The sequence below is a fragment of the Raphanus sativus genome, chromosome 4 (assembly GCF_000801105.2).
Source record: "Raphanus sativus cultivar WK10039 chromosome 4, ASM80110v3, whole genome shotgun sequence".
NCBI classification, from domain to species: Eukaryota; Viridiplantae; Streptophyta; class Magnoliopsida; order Brassicales; family Brassicaceae; genus Raphanus; species Raphanus sativus.
The window spans coordinates 13,729,825-13,748,644 of NC_079514.1; the positions used below are offsets into that span (position 1 = coordinate 13,729,825).

Here is an 18,820-nt window from a genome sequence, read left to right on the forward strand (position 1 = left end):
CCATTTGGAGATTAGTTTTATCAACTTTTACAACATTTTTACTTTTTACAACATTTCTACTTTTATTAAATATGTACAACATTTCTAAGTTTGGCCAAAATCTATTTATAGCATATAAACTATTTTTAAATTCAAAATTCAATAGATATATCAATAACAACAACTCTGTCCAAAAAATAACATAATAAAACATTTGAAATCTAAAAGTGCGATTTAGTTAAATTTAGTTCAACTTAGTATTATATACAGAATATTGTTGATGATTTATTACGATGTACAGTTTCACCAATATTTACAATCACACCAATTCTTACAAAGATTTCAAAAGTTATAGAGAAAGATATCCGAATTTCATAGATCGGGTCTGGATGGTCCGCGAAATGGTCCTGGTTGGGTTGTAATTATGCAAGTTTCTGTTGGTCATGTGGTCTTTTAATAAATTTTCGTATTTAAATAAAGAATTATTTAATTCTAAATTTGGGCAGTTTCGGGCAGGAGTATCACAGCTCTTTTTTTTTCGGGCAGGAGTACCTGAGCGTTTGATTCGAAAATACCTATATAGTTCTGCTAATCACGTAATATTCACTCAAAACACAAATCAACTTAACAACAACACGCAATAACGAGATCAACAACAGAAAAATATCAAATCAAGAATGTCGATGTTTCTCTATTTCATTTTGTCATTGCCTCTCTTTTTTATTTTCTTCAAAAGGCTCTCAAAATCTAAGGGGAAGCTTCCCCCGGGACCTATAGGTCTTCCGATCATCGGAAACTTACACCAACTTGGAAAATCTCTTCACAAGTCATTTCATAAACTCTCTCAAGAGTATGGACCCGTGATGTTTCTTAGATTCGGCGTGGTCCCTGTGGTTGTCTTCTCCACAAGAGAAGCAGCTGAAGAAGTTCTCAAGACTCATGATCTCGAGACTTGTACCCGACCAAAGCTAACCGCGACCAAGTTGTTCTCTTACAACTACAAAGACATTGGTTTTGCTCAATACGGTGATGATTGGAGAGAGATGAGAAAGCTTGCGATGCTCGAGCTCTTTAGCTCCAAAAAACTTAAAGCGTTCAGGTATATCAGAGAAGAAGAGAGTGAATTGCTCGTCAAGAAATTCTCGAAATCTGCCGAGACACAAACTTCGGTGGATTTGAGAAAAGCTCTTTTCTCTCTTACCGCGAGTATCATATGTAGACTCGCTTTTGGACAGAACTTCCACGAGTGCGATTTTGTCGATATGGACAAAGTTGAAGAACTTGTGCTCGAGTCTGAGACCAATCTTGGCTCATTCGCGTTCACTGATTTCTTCCCCGCGGGTCTTGGGTGGATTATAGACCGGATCTCTGGCCAACATTCTGATTTGCACAAAGCATTTGCAAGACTTAGTAAATTTCTTTCAACATGTGATCGATGATCATTTAAAGCCTGAACAATCTCAAGATCATTCAGACATCATTGGTGTCATGTTGGATATGATCAATAAAGAGAGCAAAGTAGGCTCTTTTAAAGTCACCTATGACCATCTTAAAGGAGTCATGTCGGTGAGTATAGCAATCTTTTCACATAATTTTGTCTACACATGATATTGACATTTAAATATTGTTACTAACATTAACTTGTTTATTATATGACCAGGATGTATTTTTGGCGGGAGTAAACGCAGGAGCGATAACGATGATATGGGCCATGACAGAGCTGACAAGACATCCAAAAGTGATGAAAAAACTCCAACAAGAAATTCGAGCAACTCTTGGAGACAACAAAGAAAAAATCACGGAACAAGATTTGGAGAAAGTGCACTACTTGAAACTTGTGATACAAGAAACTTTCAGACTACACCCACCAGCTCCGCTCTTGCTCCCAAGAGAGACTATGTCTGACATCAAGATTCAAGGTTACAACATTCCTAAAAACACAATGATTGAGATCAACACTTACGCAATAGGACGCGATCCCAATTGCTGGACGAACCCTAACGAGTTTATCCCCGAGAGGTTTATAGATAACCCTATAGACTACAAGGGTCAGCATTTTGAACTGTTGCCATTCGGTGGAGGACGTAGGATCTGTCCCGGGATGGCCACTGGGATGACCATCGTGGAGCTCGGTCTACTTAATGTTCTTTACTTCTTTGACTGGAGTTTGCCCGATGGTATGACTATTGAAGACATTAACATGGAAGAAGCTGGAGCTTTCGTCATAGCCAAGAAAGTCCCGCTTGAGCTGGTTCCAGTTATTCATTACTGATGGCTGATGACACCGTTTGAATTCCCTATGTTCGGCTCTTCGCAGTCTTACGATTAATTCTTTTGTCTGTTTATTGTTTTGTGTAGGTTCCCTAACGTCACTTGTTTGTTTATTAAATTCTTGAAAGCATTAAATAAATGTCTGTTTATTAAACGGTTTTTTGGAGAAATTTCGGTGAACCTATAGATTCATCAACCAATTAGAATTGATTATTCATATATAAATTTTTTCAAAAAAGAAAATAAAAATATTTAAAATTTGTTATCTAAACAAAAAAGAAAATAAAAAATAGTATTAGCTGTAAAAATTATTATTAAACCTTAAACCCTAAATTATAAATTCTAAATATATATTTTTTTAAAAAATTGCGCATGAAATAATCAATTCTCATTAATGGATGAACCTATAAGTTTACCTAGAAAATGAACTCAAAAATTTCTAGGTTTTTTGGTTCTATTATCTCTTATCATATTTTTTTTACATTTTCAACTATTATGGGTTCCGTTTATCATTTTTTCTTTCCAAAAAAATGAAATAGCTACCTAGTATCTTGTTATTGCTTAATTTCTTGAATTAGAACATGATTAAAGTTAAAATCCGATTCTTAAATTACGTTAAGAACTCCACTTCTAATAACTCCTATTAATCATGGTCTTAGAATAATTATATTTTTGAAGGCAGTTAAGTTGTATGAGGTCCTTATTTGGGTACTACACAGTATTACATGTATGGGAAGAAAGCAACTAGTGCTGGGTTTGCGGGTCGACCCGCCCCGACCCGCCCCGCCCCGCTGCGGGTCGACTCATTTTTTCGATTCAAAAATTCGACCCGCTTGACCCGCATCTAAAAATGTAAGACCCGCCCCGCCCCGCATAAATTAGCGGGTAACCCGCGGGACCCGCGGATAATATAAAAAATAATAAAAATAATTATTTTAATTAATATTTTTTTAAAAAATAATATAAATAATATATTTTGATTAAATTTTTAAAAATATTCGTATTTTTTATTATTTTTATAATAAAAAACATAATTTTTACTAAAAAAAATCATATTTTAAAAGAAATTTTTTTTTTTTTTAATTTTGCGGGTTGGCGGGTACCCGCAGTTTAAATTCGGTCGACCCGCACCCATCCCGCGTTAAAATCACTCGACCCGCACCCGCACCCGCGAACAATTTTTTTCAAATCACTCGACCCGCACCCGCCCCGCGGCGGGTCAAACGGGGCGGGGCCCGCGGATAATGAATCAAATTCCCAGCTCTAAAAGCAACGCTCACGTGTTTTTAACCCTACACACGTTTTAAGTACTGTATAGGTATGAGCCACCTTTTGACGGGTTTCAGTCAACTTCAACTTTCTAAGTACATGAATCATGTTACACACTTACATTAAAAAAAAAAAAAAAAAAAGAATCATGTTACACACTTACATGATACTTCTTCTTTTATTTCTATATAAATGTCGTTTTGACATGAAAGAAATATAAGTAAGTTTAATTACATCTCTTTAACCAATAATATTTAAGATAAATAAATTATTTATAAAATTAATGTAATTTGTAATTAATTTTCAACAGAATGTAGGAGCAGGCACAAAGCGAATCAGATAAAAAAAATAGATTATTCGTACGGAGTGGATCAAATCACATATATAATATCCAGAAAATTCAGTATATTTTACTAGATATCCAATTCAATCCGTCGATCTGGTAAAAATAATAAAAATTTATTTTTTGAAAACATAAAAAGAAAAATAATTTTTAATATAAAATAGTAATATTTCATTACAAAGTATTTAAAAACTACATACTTTTAAAAAATTAATCACCAAATAATTAGTTTAGTGGATAAATAACTAAAAATCTATACAAAGATAAATTATATATATGCATATGTACACTATGGATAGGATCGGATTTTTGTTTTTATAGATCAGTATTTGTGATTTGCTCTTTATTTGACGAATATTGAATTTTAGTATTTGTTTGGATTCGTAAAGTTATGGATATTCAGATTTTTCGGATCGAATCGAAATAAATAACGAATCTAATCAAATTTCACGAATATTTTGTCCACTCCTAGCTGAAAGTGAGTATAATATGTATTGAAATTACAAAGTGATACTTTTTGCATAACAGAAAGAAAATGTTTTTAGAATAATACTTATTATGAAATATAAGGATTAATACATTAGTACTAATTAATTCAACCTTAAACTTCAGTTTTTGAAGTAAATTTTTTTGGGTGAAACACGGCATTACTTGAATGGAAGAATCCTAATGTTGGAATGTTGGACCTAATCACGTGTATTAAATCTATATTTATTTATAAGATAAGAGGCTACCTTTATGGCTTTGAGTCAACTTTAACTTTCTATATAAAAGCATACTAATATGTAATTCGACATGTCCTTTAGTTATTTTTAATTAAGTTAAACAAGGATACAATCAATTCAGGCTTAGTTAAACAAGGATACAATAAAAAAAAGGATACAATCAATTCAGACTTAGTTCCTTGAATCATGCAATTTATATAATTCCTCTAAACAACCATTCTCTAAAATCGAAAAAATAAACTTCAAACGAGTTTTAGCCAGTGTATTGTTGGAAACAAATATTAATGTGTAAAAAAAACTAATTATGCTTTTTTAAACTAAATTTTTAATTTGATTGAATCAAGTGGAGATAATGTTCGCCATGGACTTTTTCTCCAAAGATTTTAAATGGGTTCTAAAGTCTGAAATTTTTAAATGAATCTGAAAATATAGATTTATATCTGCGTTAGTTAATCAGAATAATATAATTTAATTTTGCATAGTAAAAATATCAAATCTGAAATGTGCTTGCAACTCAACCATGTCCACTATCATCCGGTCACAAGATCTCTATCTGTGTTAGATTATCAAAATAATATGATTTAATTTGATGTGTCAAGAAAATCAAACTTGAAACATGTTTATGTTTCAGACCCGTACTTCTCACCTTGCCACTCAACTAAAATATCAATTCGCCTATCATTTCTAATATTAAGCCGATTTTAAGTAAAATTACAAATAGATATTAAACAGATTAATGTAAAATTATGGCGGCTAGCAAATACTATAATATTTGGCCTACCGCCGGGTGTAGCCGTATAGGAGATTTACATTAATTGTCGTAGATACGTTTTCATAAACAACACGTATATTGTCAGTTTCCTTTCACTAAAACATTTTTTAATGTAATGAAAAATATTTGATTAAATAGAGAAGTCCAATTATAGATATCTTCTTAGACAAGAGTCTACGTCGCCCCAGTTATAATAGCAAATTTGGACAACTCTTTGTGGATAAGAGTCTACGACACCCAGTTCCAAGAGCAAAGTTATTTGTATCTGCTTAAAAATCAGGAGAAAATGTTTCTTTAGGCAAAAAAAACAACAACTACGTCCTATTAATCTAATTTCTCTTTTGTACCTTTTTTTCTTTAATACCCTTTATTATTTTCTAAAATAAATCAAATAAATTGTTTTACAAAAAAAAATTAAAAATTAGTAAATACTGATGAAATACCTATATCAACTTATTGATATATTTTTTTCAGTTTAAAAAATGTTTAAATCATAATTTATATTTTGTTCTAAAAAGGTAGAATTGACATTCTACATAGTAGAAAGTGTAATATACTTTTTTCATTGAATCTATTCAGTTTAAAATATGTGTTCTACGTAAATAATGTAATCTAAAAATATTTTCAAAACACATTCTACGCTTAATCTATAATTCTAAAATCTCTAGAAATCAAAATCTACACATTAATATAAATCTAAAACCTGTAGAAACCAGAATTTACATATTACTATAAATCTAAAACTAGTAGAAATCGATTTCTTACATGTTTATTGTATTCTACCTATTTTAGAATACATATTCTACGGATAAGGATAATATTAGAAGAGAATATTTGAGAATATTCTATTTCTTTATTTATTAATAAAATTGTTTTTTTTTAAAAGGAAAAAAAACTTTTAAATTTTTTTTTTAAAAAAAACTTTTAGTAAAAAATATATATTTTAGAAAAAAATATTTTAGTAAAACAATATTTTTTAAAAAAAAATTTTTTTACTAAAATTTTTTTTCTAAAATATATATTTTTTACTAAAAGTTTTTTTTAAAAAAAAATTTAAAAGTTTTTTTCTTTTAAAAAAAAAACAATTTTATAGTAATATTTTAGTAAAAAAATATTTTTTTTGTAAAAAATATCTTTTAGTAAAAAAAAACTTTAAAAACAAAATCTTTAAAAAAAGAAAATCTTTAAAGAAATGAAATTCGTTTTTTGGGGCTAAAAAAATAATTGAGATTATTAATTTTTATTTTTTAACTTTTTTAGTTTTTTAATTGTAATTTTGAATTTTTAATTGAAATTTAAGGATAGTATTGTCATTTAGAAAAAATCTAGCCTAATAGGACATAAAACAAAAGAGATTATATTAAGAGGACATAGTTGTTGTTTTTTTGACTAAAAAAACAATTTTCCTTATAAATTAAGCATATTTCTTTATATATATTTACGTGCTTTCATCTGTATTTATGTAATCATGTCCTAATAGAAACGGTTTGTAAATTTCCAGCTAATAATCTTGAAAATATTATCTTAACCTATTAAACTTTGGTCTGTGCGTCCGTGTTGAAATTTTTATTTTTGTAATAGATAACATTTATTATTATTTTATCATTTAATTACTGGTTGAACATGCGTTGGTTTTTCATATTGTGTTTAGCTATAAAACCAATTAAACTATATGTATTTAGTTTTGAGTATATTAAACACTTTAAAAGTTGATATTAAGTTTCATGAAGTGTTTATTTTGTTTACTTAGTTATATGATTTTAGGGTTTAGTGACTTAAGTCTTCTAATAAATAATATATTAGAAGAATTTTGGAGAAGTTTTCTCGGCTAATAGTAAATTTAGAATTAGGAAACTTCCATAAAAGTCTTATAAATGGAAAATATTTAGCTTTATTAGATTTTTTTTCTCTCTATACAAAGAAAATTTACACATTCTTCCATTTCATCTCAAATGGCTACAAAAAATGTATTGTTTTTTACTCTAAACTCTCCAACCTCTTTATAATCTCTTTGAACTTGAAACACCAAAATTTATATTAATTTCTTTTTGTCACATGTCTTTTTTTCCTTAATTTATCTTATTTTTCATGTTTTATATTACATAGTTTTCATCTTCCACTCTTTTAAAAATAGATCTATAAATTTTGGATATGAATTTTTTTATGTTCTATAAAGGTAGATATTTCTCATCTACCACTCATTTTCTTTGTTTTGAGCCAATTGAACATTTGTGGAGTTGCAAATTTTTCAGATCTGAGTCAGACTTTGGCAGATTTCTGCGAAGTCTTCTAATATATAATGCACTAGAAGACTTCCTGGAAGTCTTTTGACAGAGTCTTCTCTCATGTCAAGTGGATTCCAAACTTATAGTTGTGGAGAAATGATCTTTGACTCCATGTGTAATAGTTTTGTTTATGCTATATTTTGTTATTTGTATGTGTATTCTTTTAGTTGTGCTTTTGTAAATTTGAAGATATATTAGTGAGATTTTAGTAAATATATTCATGTCTACAACATTATCTTGCCAAAAGTAGTTAACGTTATTGAAATTATTGATATAACTTCAATAGCAAAACACGATAACACCAAAACTTAGTCAAATTTACTAAAATTAAAGGAAAAGACTTCTAAAAATACTTAGTTAAATTCACAAGACATCAAACATTACATAAGTTCAAAGTTCAAACATATAACAATTCTACTTGAAGACTTCTCAGAAGACTTAAAATTTTAAGTGATAAATTAAAATATAACCTGGAAATTAAAATCTAAGCAGAAAACTTAAATTTTAATTGAAAATTGGAATTTTAAATCTCATAAAAGTTAAAAGTATATCTTATGAATTAAGAAGACACATTAAACCACATGGCTGCAACAAAAATGTATTGTTTCTTACTCTAAAACCTTTTAACCTCTCTCTAATCTCTTTGAACTTGAAAACTTCAAATTTTATATCAATTTCTCTTTCTCTTATGTCTTTTTATTAATTATTTTATTTTTTCAGGTTTTTTATTACATAGTTTTCATCTTCCATTTCTTTAAAAATAGATCTATAAATTTTAGATATATTTCGTGCATTCCATAAAGGTAGATATTTCTCATCTTCAACTCATTTCTCTGTTTTGAACCAATTGAACATTTTTGGAGTTGCAGATTTTTCAAATCTGAGTCAGACTTCAGCGAAGTCTTTTTTACATATAATGCACTAGAAGATTTTATGGAAGTCTTCTGACAGAGTCTTCTCCCATATCAAGTGGAGTGCAAACTTATCGTTGTGGAGGAATAATCTCTAACTCCATGGGTAACAATAGTTTTGTTTATGTTATATTTTGTGATTTGTATGTGTAGCTTTTAGTTGTGCTTTTGTAAATTTGAAGAGATGTTAATGAAAAGAATTTGGTAAATAGATTCAGGTCTACAATATTGTCTTGCTAAAAATACTTAACATTATTGAAATTATTACAACTTCAATAGCAAAACACAATTGTATAATTTTTTTGTCAAATTTACTAAAATTAAGGGAGAAAACTTCTCAAAACACTTAGTTAAATTCACAAAAGATCAAATATTACATAAGTTCAAAGTTAAAACATATAACAATTTCACTAGAAGACTTCTCATAAGACTTAAAATTTGAAGCGGAGAATTTTAAGTGGGAAATTAAAATATAAGAAGAAAATCAAAATTTAAGCGGAAAACTTAAATTTTAACAGAAATTTAAATCTCATGAGTGTTAAAAAAATATAAATTATGATCTAAGAAGACACATTAAACCACATGACTTGATATTCTTGAAATTATTTAACAGTTTTGAAGGTTAAAAATATGTTTGAAGTTGAAAATACAAGTTGTAGAAAAACTAACGTAGAAAACTTCCCCATAAATCTTCTCTCATTAGTTAAAAACATTAATAAAATGAATGTCGGTAGCCTCATAATTATCACCAATTAAGTTATGAGTTTCATTCATGTGCTCCAATATTGACTAATATACATGAATTAACAAGAAAACTAAAAAATCATTTTAATTTTAAATAAAATAAAAATTTATCAAACATTGACATAGAAGTCTTTCACGGAAAAGTCTTTCGTGGAAGACCTCTACGGAAATGTTTAAGTAGAAGACTTCTACGAAGCCTCTCAAGATTTATGCATTGTGCCAGTGAATTTCATTTTCAAACTGCCAAGAGAATCTTAAGATATATTAGAGGAACAACAGTGTAAGGCATCAAGTATACATGTTCTCATAGTCCTAAGATTGCTGGATTTTCTGATGGTGTTTGGCTGGATTTATTTGACGATATGAGAAGTACAACATGTTTCTTTTCACTTTTAAATCAGAATGTTTTCATGGTATTAAGAAAACAGGATGTTGTAGCTCAGGAACAGCAGAAGCAGGATATGTTGCAGCAAATATTTGGGTAAATCAAGCAGTTTGGATCATAAAACTACTTATTGCTATCTCAAAAAAATCGGTCTTTCATGGCAAAACCAAACATTTCAATATCAATGTGTATTATCCAAGAAAAGAACAGAATAATGTAGAAATAATGTTGGTACTGCAAAACAAATGATCAAGTTGCTGATGTATTCAACAAGTACCGGCCCTGGGAAGAAGCGGCACAAGAACGTGCTTCTGGCCCATTTTACAATATCTAAAATTTCAGCTGTTTTCTGATTAGTGTTTCAGTAACTTAGTTGGTCAAACTTGTTATTTGGCTAGCATAAAGGGAGAGGTTTGAAGTCCAATAAGGTGAGAGGTTCGAAGCCTTTGCGGTAGTAGTTTGACTATGGTCTCGATTGTTACCGGTGATTAAGAAACAATAGCAGTATGCTATAGAAGTTGTATACTGCAGAAGATGTATGCTTTCTTTAAAACTTTTAATAAAGTGATTGGTAAAGCAATAACATTATATAATTTTAAAAATTATCATAAAAGTTAGTATATAATATATTTATTTTAAAATAATATATATTAAATTATAATATTAATAATATAATTGTTACTTAAAATAATGAATCTTATTTAATTATAGAAATTAAATTAAATTTTAAATGTGAAATATTATTATTTAAAATAAATAAATGTAAAAAATTTATTTAAAAATATAAATTTTATTTTTGCATATAAAATAATATTTTGATATTATTAAATAAAAAATTAATTATATATAATTTATTTATAGATTATCATTATTTTTTGGTAGAGCACCAAATGATTCATATATAATATTATCATAAAAATTAATATATGACACATATTTATTTATTTCTAAATAATATAGATATGGTTATTTTATAATATATGATATAATATATATTATGCTATGTTTTTATTAAAAATAATGAATGATATGTGTAATTATATAATTATATTAATTTTAATAAAATATTGTTATTTAAAAAATTAAAATATTTAATAGCACATTTTATTTTTTTAAATATAAAATTATTTTTTGATTGTAAAATAATTTTATATTATTAAATAAAAATAATTTTAAGGCTCCTAAATAGACCTTTTTATGTTTTTGTCACAAAATAGCACACAAAAAAGAAAGTGACTAAAATGTTTCATTTAAGGGGGGCAAAAGACTTATATACCCTAGATATATAAATACAAATAAATAAATAAAAATTATTAAAAAATAAAAAAAATATAATGATTTTCGATACTATTTTAAATTTTTTATTTCCAAAATTTTAGTATTTATTTCTAATTTTATAAAATTTTAAACCATAAACCCAAAACTCCATCCCTTAACTTTGAATCTCAAGATTTAGATTAGTTAACCCAATGGTTATAAATGTAAGTTTACCTCTTTAATAAAATATTTTGGTCATTTTTTATCTTTGAGGGCTATATTTGTGACAAAAACTTTTTTTAGAGTTATCCTAGGCAATTTCTTATAAGTTAATTATATATAATAATTTTAAAATTTTAATATATTCTAACTCTAAATGCTCTACCAAAAGCTCCATATGAGAGCATTGAGTAAAGAACATTTGAAAATGCATTATCATCTTGTAAATATTTTTCTAAATGTTTTTGTGATAAATATTGATTGAATAATGATGAACATAATGCTTATGCTAATGTTCTTTTTTCTTAATTCTGGATAATTATGTTATTACAAACTATGAGAACGTTACAAACGATTTTACAGCCGACAATTCTACCCGTCACTGACTGCATCATCTCACCTAAACCACTCTATTGTATCCATGCCTGACGGTACTCCTTGCGCCATGCTGCAGAACCTCTTGTAAGCCTTCTCTCCCTTAATTCGCATAATTTCGTCTTCACTGGACTCGAAACCCAGACTTTCTAATGTAAAAGCATTAATGAACCTTTAGTTAAACCACTGGACCAAGGAAACTTCCAACACTTATGTGTGATTTTTTAAAATTAATAGGCCATAATTAGAATTTGCTTTCAGCCCAGCCCAGAGTTTCCTTGACCGGCACTGATTCAACAAGGCTTTACCAAAAGCAAGGATAAATTGAGCAACAAATTAGATGTATGAAGGAACCAAGGCAAGGAGGAGAGTGCACAAAAAAAAAGGCAAGGATGAGACTTGTTGAAAATGTCATAGTCAGAGACGTTGCAGGGTGGTCAAGTGATAACATAATCTCTTTTGATATGATTCGTACGTGGAAAGCAATTTTTTGGACATCTGTAATATTATGTGGATGTGTTTTGGGAAGCTATGCTTATAGTAAACCTTTAGATCGGTATAATGTATTAAATGTTGTAAAGTTACACATGATATGTCAAAATATCGGTAAATCAAGTTGATAATACTACAATATCAGTGTGATACTTTTTAGACTTTTAGTGGGTGTCCTTTTACTTTTTAGCATGACGCGAAACCATTGACTATATTTTTTTTGGTAGGTGATAGGGGACAAAGTCCCCTATTTTTATTCAAACTTAAAAACCTTACAAGAAAATCATCCGAGATTTAGCAACCCCATGAATATCATCAGACAAAATGGAAGCAACATGCTCCGGAACAAAATCAAAATACTGTAGCCGAAAGGTAAAGAGGACGCATAGTTAGCTAATCCATCTGCTAGACAATTAGCCTTCCTATGCACATGTGAAATCTTGACTAACCAGTCTCTTGATATGAAGCCATAGCACAACCGTACTAGGAATGACAGGGGATGAGAATCATGAATCCCTGTCTTAAGAAAATCCACCACACTCTCTGAATCAATCTCCACTTCAAGTCTCCGGACCCCTTTGTACCATGCAAAATAGAGGCCATAATACACACCCCACAACTCCGCCAGTGGAGCTGAGCATATACCAATATTGATTGCAAAACCTCCTCTCCACTCTCCATGCTCATCCCGCATAACTCCACCTGCTGTCGCCATCCCAAGATTACCTTTAGAACATCCATCTGTATTTAATTTGCACCATCCGTTTATTGGTTTACTCCAACTGATCATCCTCTCCACTCGTGTCCTACCAGCTGACCGAGGCTTCAGCTTCTTGTTTGCGAGAATCACTTCCTGCGTTTTGTCTCTGATAAACTTCACCCTATCGCGACATCTTCCGGTTTCACCAACACGTATCCACACCTCCATTTCCAACACCACCACACAGTTAAAGCAAACATTACGGGCCACTGATCTCCGTTCGTCGACTCCTCCGTAGTAAGATTTTCATACAACCACGAGAAGAGTGGTTGTGTAAAGAATCTCTGTTGCTTTCCTTGGTTCACAAGTTTTCTCCATAGCCCACTTGCAGCCTCACAATCACGAAGGACATGGAGGATCGTCTCATCTCCATTTCTACACAGCTGGCACATCCCATTTTCACTCAAGTGGCGGCGCTTCCTCTCCATATTAGTCATGATTACCTGGTGAGATATCAGCCATAGGAAAACTCTAACTCGTTCTGGTACCATAACCCGCCAGACCCGACTGTAAAAAGCTTCCATATTTTGTCTCGGAGACTCATTCTTTGTCAAGAGCGCATACGCTGATTTGACAGAGAAGAGTCCGTCTTTGCTTTCTCCCCATGACATTCTATCCCTCGCCCCTGTAACATCGTCAATCACCACCGAGGCTAAACGTAAACGGTTCTGCATCGAGATATATGGCTCAATATGTTGTAGTAACCAACCTAGCCCCGGCTGCCATAAATCATAAGCTTTTGCCTCTATCAACTCTTCCGGAATGTCCACCATACTTGTGACGTTGAGAGGTTCATTCAATAACCAATTATCCTTCCAAAATCGTACTTGCCGGCCATCTCCTAGTATCCAAACAGTCCCTGGGATCACAGCTGCTCGGATTCCCAATACCATGCTTCTCCACGTCGGTGACCAGTTCCCCTTAGGTACCAACCATGATACATCATGTATCTCACCCATACAGAACTTCTTGCGCAAGATTTGTACCCATAGTCCATCTTGTGTATTCAAAACCCTCCATCCGAGTTTAGCTAAGAGAGCAATATTCATCTCTTTCGCTGTTCGTATACCAAGTCCCCCTTCTCGCTTTGGTTTACAAATTTTCTCCCAAGCCAGCAAGTGTTGTTTACGGCTTCCTTCAGTAGTACCCCGAATAAAGGATCTAGCAATTTTATCCAGCTGAACCAGAGTCGACATAGGCAATGCAATTGAACTCATTGTGTGGACCGGGATTGATGAGAGAACGGACTTAGTAAGAGTTATCCTCCCTGCTAAGCTCAAGAATCTCCTCTTCCATCCAGCCAGCTTAGACGATACTCTCTCAACAACTGTCCCAAACGTCTCTTTGTTGATTCTCTTCTGTAAAACCGGCATTCCTAGATACTTTCCCAGCTCCTTGGTACCTTTAATACCGCTTTCATGGCTAATCAAATTGGCCAAATCACGATGAACATTTTCGGAAAAGAAAATTAGAGATTTCTCCAAGCTAACTTTCTGTCCCGATGCTCCACAAAACTTCTCTAGCACCTTTCGAATAACTCTGATCTGTGATACTGAAGCCTCCGCAAACAAGATCAGATCATCCGAAAACAAATATGTGACAAAACCGGCCCACCTCTAGATAACTTGATCGGTTTCCATTCCTTATTTGCAACAGAAAATTCAATCTGGTGACATAATTATAAATTGTATTAGAGTTGAATCCGGACATTTGCGCAGATATATATTTATTTTAAAAATGATATTTAAAACTTAACTTAATTATAAAGATATATATATTATATCAATTTAGTTTTATATAATTTTATTTTGAATTTTTAATAGTTAATTAATTTATTTTTATCGAATTGTACTATTTAGATGTTAATGGCTAAGGAGTAGATATTTAAGTATCCATTCAGATTTGATTCGAGTCTATTTGGGTTTTAGGTTTTCAGGGTCAAATATTTTAATCTTATTCGTGTATTTATAAATTTCGAATGGGTTCGGTTCGAATCTTTGCGAACTTAGATTTGATAATCTATTTAAATTATTTTTTAAATTTAAAATTCATATATTTAAAATTTCAAAAAAACTAAAAACGAAATAATATATAACATATAAATTTGAATAATGTATTAAAAAAATCTAAACTTAACATAAAAACTAATTAACTTGAATATTTGGATAAATAATCAATAGATGTTTCAAGTACTTTTATGTTTTGAGATTTTTAGCTATTTTAGATATTCATTTATATATATATATATTCAAATAGTTTTTTATATATATATTCAAATAGTTTGGACAAATTCAAAATATTTTATATAGTTCGGATAATAAATCTGAAAATAATTAATTTATTTAAGTATATAAATTTTGTTCGGATTTGAATACCCAAAATATTTCAGTTTGGATTGAACAGTTCTCATTTTCAGATATCAAAATTTTGAATTTGCTGAAATCTTTAACTTATTTCAATTTGGGTTCAATAATACTATTTTTGGATTGGATTTGGTTTGATTTTTCGGATTCAAATTTTTTTCCAACTCTATGTTAACCACTTGTTTTTTTTTTGTTTTTTTTAAAAGGTAACAGCAAATTAAAACTTTAATTTTAAACCTTAACTTTATATGAATTGATACTAATTTTATAAGATTTTTTTAAAAAGTTAATTTCGAAATGTTTAGATTTTTAAACAACCGTAGTTAATAAAATATTGAATGGATATAGTTTCACGATAACAAATATTTTAATAAAATATTGAATGAATATAGTTTCACGATAACAAATAGTTTAATAAAATATTTGGGGGAAATAATTAACGTTTTAGAAAAAACGTTTTAAAGTACTAAATCCTTAAAATAAAAGATTAATAGGATGTAACAAAAACAGATTCATAGTATATATATTCGGTTATATTTTATATTTGAAAGTTATCTCAATCTATCAAAACAACCCGCTGAGGTTTAGGTTGATTTTGTCTATACCAATGAGATAGTTCACTAGACTTTTATATAGTAGATAAATAATATGCGCTATTTAATATAGCAGATAACTCTGCTATGACGACAACTTGCCGAGTTGAACTATATAGATGAGACAAAAAGAGAGCAATTTCATTTTCATTTTCTCGATTCTATAGTACAAAAAAAAAAAAAAAAATGGCGATCCCTTTGCTCTGTTTTTGCCTCGTTACTCTCGTTACACTAGTCTTCGTCGTAAAGAAGATTAAACACTCTAAATGGAATCTCCCTCCAAGCCCTCCTAAGTTACCGGTCATCGGAAACTTACACCAGATCGGAGAACTGCCTCACAGGTCACTCCAATGTCTGGCCTTAAGATACGGACCTGTGATGCTTCTTCACTTTGGTTTCGCTCCTGTGGTTGTGGTCTCATCGAGAGAAGCAGCTGAAGAAGTGCTTAAAACTCATGACCTAGACTGTTGCAGCAGGCCTAAGCTTGTCGGGACAAGGCTACTCTCGCGGGGCTTTAAAGATATCGCTTTCACACCGTACGATGAAGAGTGGAAGGAGCGGCGCAAGCTAGCCGTGCGTGAGCTTTTCTGCCTGAAGAAGGTTCAATCTTTTAGGCGTATAAGGGAGGAAGAATGTAACTTCATGGTCAAGCAACTGTCGGAATCCTCCGTAGATCGAACTCCGGTTGATTTGAGCAAAGCCCTTTTCTGGCTAACCGCGAGTATCTTGTTTAGAGTTGCCTTAGGACAAAACTTCTACGAGAGCAAGTTTATCGATAAAGAGAAGATCGAAGAGCTCGTGTTCGAAGCAGAGACTGCCCTAGGTAGCTTCACTTGCTCCGATTTTTTCCCACTTGCTGGACTTGGATGGCTCGTTGACCGGCTTTCAGGACAGCACAAGAGGCTCAACGATGTTTTCTTGAAGCTCGATGATCTGTTTCGACGTGTGGTCGATGATCATTTGAGTCCTGGAAGAACAAAAGAACATGAAGACATCATCGATGCTATGTTGGACGTGCTTCACAAACAAGGCGAAAATGATTCCTTAAACTTTACGGTAGATCATATCAGAGGGGTCGTCAGTGTAAGTCAAGAATATTTCTCCAACTTCTCTAAACACATTAGCATAGATATATAAATTTATTTATTTTTGAATCGGTTGTAACCTAGATTATATTGTTTGTTTGGTAGAATATATTTTTGGCAGGGATAGACACAGGGGCCATCAACATGATATGGGCAATGACGGAGCTCGCTAGAAACCCTAAACTGATGAAGAAAGTTCAAGGCGAGATCCGAGAACGCCTTGGCAACAACAAGGTGACAATCACGGAAGAAGATATCGATAGAGTTCCTTACTTGAAGATGGTGATCAAAGAAACATTCAGACTACACCATGCAGTTCCTCTTCTACTCCCAAGGGAAACTGTGGTTCACATCAAAGTGCAAGGCTATGATATTCCCCCAAGGAGACAGATCCTGATCAACGCTGGTGCGATAGGAAGAGACCCCAAACTCTGGACTAACCCGGAGGAGTTTAAACCCGAGAGGTTCATTGATAAGCCTGTGGATTATAGAGGACAACATTTCGAGTTCTTACCATTTGGCTCTGGTAGAAGGATGTGTCCTGGGATGCCCATGGGGATGGCTATTGTAGAGTTGGGACTCTTGAACTTGCTTTACTTCTTTGATTGGAGCTTGCCTGATGGGATGACCATTGACGACATAGACATGGAAGAAGCTGGTACTCTTACTATCGTCAAGAAAGTACCTCTGAAGCTAGTTCCAGTTCGAGTTATGTGATGAGAACAAACTAATGTTTTAAATAATTAACATTATGCAGTTGCTGTAAGGATGTCAATAATGTTTGTTATGTTTGCATATGCGATTTGTGGCCTTGTTTGTCGATCTTTCTGAATCGTTGGAATAACTGGATGTGTTAACACATATAAACGGATTACTAGATCCTATTAGACCTTCAAGATCGCTTGTACATGAATGGACATAGGACACACATCATTGGCTTTCTATTTTCCTCTTGAAACATGTGGATAGTATAAAACACATTGTGGTAACGACAAGAACGCCTTTTGCCATCATGTACTTGTTACTAACCAAACTATCTTACAACCACAAAATATTAACACGATTTAAACTAGGTGCATTGTAACATGTGGAAGCCACAATAACGCATTTTGTCATCATGCACTTCTGACCACGTTACCAACCAAACTCAATCTGTAAAATCTTGACACGATTTAAATTTGGTCCATAGATAGTTGTGTGAAATATTTTGTGTGGTGTTTGATGTATTGTATTGTTATCTGTATTTATTCTCTTTATTTTTAATTTGTACTTTCTTATTGGGTTTGATGTTTTTATTTTTCTAATGGGGTTATTAAAGAAAGTGCTATGGTATTTTAATTATTTTTTTTGGGACAAATTTTTCTTTTTTATGGACAAAGGTATTTTAATTAGTTATTTTGAAAATTTATAAGGAATTAGATCTTTTAAAATCCACTGATTATAAAATTTAACATCTGAATTTTAATTGACATTTATAAATTTGTAGAGTTTATATCCAAGTTATTGTGTGTATTTTAAAAAGAAATTCAACACCAACTTATTAAAATTCAATGCAAATTTATTTAATAAAATTTAGCTTTAATCACGATTTAATAATATAAAGCAAAAACATAGGATTTCTTAAATTATTTACAAGTATGATCAATCATTTCACATTTACCAGGTGGAAAGAGACGTGTCTGTCCATGCATTTTTAGAGTTTTTCACGTCATTGCAGTTTTATCCAAACATTTTTTTTCCGCTGAATATTCAATTCCGTGTACGAGCAAACCTTTCAATTTATCTAATTTTTCATGTCATTAATTTCAGTTTTATCCAAACATTTTTCCCGCTGAATATTCAATTCCGTGTACGAGCAAACCTTTCAATTTATCTAATTTACATATCTTGACATATTATAAGGCAAATCTCTGTGAAAATAATAGAAGATAAATTTCAGAGGAACTTTTCAACCAAATGGACGGGGAACCTACTGCGAGAAGACAAAAAGTT

The 18,820-nt window shown here is 31.2% G+C and overlaps 2 protein-coding genes across 2 annotated transcripts; both read left to right on the forward strand.

The window, feature by feature from the left end:
- Window positions 1–212: 212 nt before the first annotated feature.
- On the forward strand, window positions 213–2,371 carry LOC108851795 (cytochrome P450 71B21-like). The gene is given in 3 exon segments (XM_018625712.2): window positions 213–1,391; window positions 1,393–1,545; window positions 1,640–2,371. Coding segments are annotated over 3 exon segments (1,500 nt in total). The 5' UTR covers window positions 213–656; the 3' UTR covers window positions 2,252–2,371.
- Window positions 2,372–15,881: 13,510 nt separating this feature from the next.
- Window positions 15,882–17,612, forward strand: LOC108851798 (cytochrome P450 71B20). The gene is made up of 2 exons (XM_018625267.2): window positions 15,882–16,826; window positions 16,934–17,612. Exons 1-2 carry the CDS (start codon window positions 15,930–15,932, stop codon window positions 17,543–17,545), a joined length of 1,509 nt encoding a protein of 502 aa, XP_018480769.1. The 5' UTR covers window positions 15,882–15,929; the 3' UTR covers window positions 17,546–17,612.
- Window positions 17,613–18,820: the final 1,208 nt, after the last annotated feature.

Coding starts and splice junctions, on each gene's coding strand:
- LOC108851798 (XM_018625267.2), top strand. CDS start 15,930: ATGGCGATCCCTTTGCTCTGTTTTTGCCTCGTTACTCTCGTTACACTA. Junction 16,827..16,933: donor ATATCAGAGGGGTCGTCAGT/GTAAGTCAAGAA, acceptor TTTGTTTGGTAG/AATATATTTTTGGCAGGGAT.